Genomic DNA, 2500 nt, shown 5'->3' on the forward strand with positions numbered 1-2500 from the left:
ACAAATTGTTTTGTTCTCTTGGTTCTTTTCACTTGATTTTATAGTTATTTTATGAAATGATATTAATTTGCCTCTAGGAACATGTATTACTATTTCGAACTGAAGGGAAACTAATGTTGTGTAAGACGTAGGTTACCAGGATCATTTCTCATCACACTGTAATGATCTTTGTCTAAATCTGTTTAAAGCCTCTAGACCAGCATTTCCCAACTTGGGGGTAAATTTCTGGGAGGGGGGGGAGGGGAATATAGCCTTTATGAAATATTTGTTGTTGGAAAATAAATTTACAATGTGGAGACTTTTTACCAAGTATATTTGAAAAAAATTAATAACATTTATGTTACAACTGCCTACAGTCAAGGGTTCATTTGGAGGAATGAACTGGCTTGAAGGGATAAAAGGGATTGGGTGAATAGGCAAAAGGGATAGATTTCAAAATTAAAAGAAAAAAAAAATGGTTGGGAACCACTGTTCTAGATTGAATATACGTGGTCAATGATTTTCAAAAATGTTGGATGTCTGTACTTTCATATATTTATGCTTGTTAAAAATTTAATTATTTTGGGAAATTTTACAAATCAAGTTTCTATTTTATCTCAGTCAGAAAGCATTCCATTATTTTGATGGACCACTTTATACATTTTAGAGTGTATGTTAGTTTATCCATGGATTTCTTCCATTGCTCAGTATGCAAAGATTCCCTACATCCTTGTAATTCAGGTGAATGCGTGTATACGTTCTGTGGTATGAATGCCTTATCATATATCTGTCTTAAATACTCTTAACTTTGTGAGAAAATGCTCTATTTCTTCTTGAGTAAAGTGCCTCTTCGTATGTGATCTGAAATATATCATAACTGTCTAGATATTGGATATTGTATGAATACAATATATATATAAAAATTGTCTCTTTGTTTTATATCCTGTTGAAATTCATGACTTTATCCTATTATGTTTTTGTATAAAAAAAAAAAAAAAAATCTTGCATACCATCCACATCAGGGAAAGCAAATTATAATGAATACATTTTTTGATGATGATACATTATATACAGCCAGCATTGTTTTCATATTTTAATTCATGCAATAGTTATTCTCCTTTGACCCTCCATAAAGTAAAATGTTTATGGTTACTGAATTTAGTAGGTTGGAAAATAGCCTGCATTTAGAAGACCATTCTTTGATATAGATGCCTTCCCGTGCTATAGATATAAAAAAAAAATACAGTTAGGTTTCTCACATTGCAGCCCAATCTATAATTAATGTAATTTATGTTCAGAAACAACTGAATGTTCATTATGATCAAGTCTTGATATGTTAGGTATTAGTTCATGTTACTACAGTGCAATTATATAAAAAGTAATACAAAAAATGAAATGTGAAGAGTGGCATTTCCTTCCATTAAGGTTAAGCTTCTTGAAAGCTTCACTGAAGACATTTTATAGAAATTATGCAAAAGTGAGATGGTAACCATGCAGTTTACTGTTATTCATCACAACATCATTAGCCAACAATACCATTACCATCAGTGCTAATATTTTCATCATTATCATCATCATTTCACTATGTCCATCACTATTATCACCAGTATCATCTGACCCCACTCGACAGGCAAAACAAACCAACTTTTCAATTACTTTGGCCTTTATATATGACGGTACAAAAAGACACAAGAAACATGCATACATACAAACACACTTGTTTGCTAAGGGCTAATCAGCTGTTCCTTCCAAGAAGAAACTAAAGAGAATCAAATAATTTGATCAACATCACTGGTAATTGAGTTTTATTTCTTAAAATTTCATCTGCATTCTGCCATTAATATTTTTTTCATTTATTTATTTATCTTTGAATTTGATCCACATTTAATCACATCTAATCCACATTTCATCACTCCACTGATGTCTTTAAAATATGATCCACATTTCATCACTCCACTGATGTCTTTAAGATTTGATCCACATTTCATCACTTGATACCTTTCAATCTGATCCACATTTCATCATATCACCGGTATCATTAAATCCAATCTGCATTTAATCAATCACATCACAGATTTCATTAAATAAGATCCACATTACACCACACCGCTGATAATGACATCACGGTCATCCTTCACCTCCCCCCCTGACCCACTGCCAAGGGCGGGTCAGCCACAATGGGCGTGAAGGTATACAAGTGGGTTGGGAAGGGTGGATGGCCTCCCTTCTTCAAGAGGTGTGCGAGGTGACCCATGCCCTTCCTCAGGATCTCGGCGGTCTTGGTTGGGAAGCGATAACCCTGGAGGTGCTTTGGGTATTTCGGGCGCCGGAACTTTCCTTCGGGGTACCTGTGTGATTAGTGGGAAGTGTTACTCGAGGGCTGAATGGAGTCATCTTAAGGCATACTGGATCTCTCTCTCTCTCTCTCTCTCTCTCTCTCTCTCTCTCTCTCTCTCTCTCTCTCTCTCTCTCTCTCTCTCTCTCTCTCTCTCTCTCTCTTTCTCTCTCTCTCACTCTCGTT

The 2500-nt window shown here is 35.0% G+C and overlaps 1 protein-coding gene across 1 annotated transcript in view; it reads right to left on the minus strand.

Annotated features, from left to right (window-relative positions):
- Positions 1-1624: 1624 nt before the first annotated feature.
- Positions 1625-2500, minus strand: part of LOC122254502 (uncharacterized) — a 57070-nt gene continuing 56194 nt past the window's right edge. Inside the window, exon 7 of the mRNA XM_043018200.2 lies at positions 1625-2327. Within this exon, the coding sequence (XP_042874134.2) occupies positions 2114-2327 (214 nt within the window). The 3' untranslated portion in view covers positions 1625-2113. The remainder of the gene's footprint in view (positions 2328-2500) is intronic.

The sequence above is a fragment of the Penaeus japonicus genome, unplaced genomic scaffold (genome assembly GCF_977035675.1).
Source record: "Penaeus japonicus unplaced genomic scaffold, GWHDUDI00000001_assembly GWHDUDI00000033, whole genome shotgun sequence".
In the NCBI taxonomy this organism is placed as follows: Eukaryota; Metazoa; Arthropoda; class Malacostraca; order Decapoda; family Penaeidae; genus Penaeus; species Penaeus japonicus.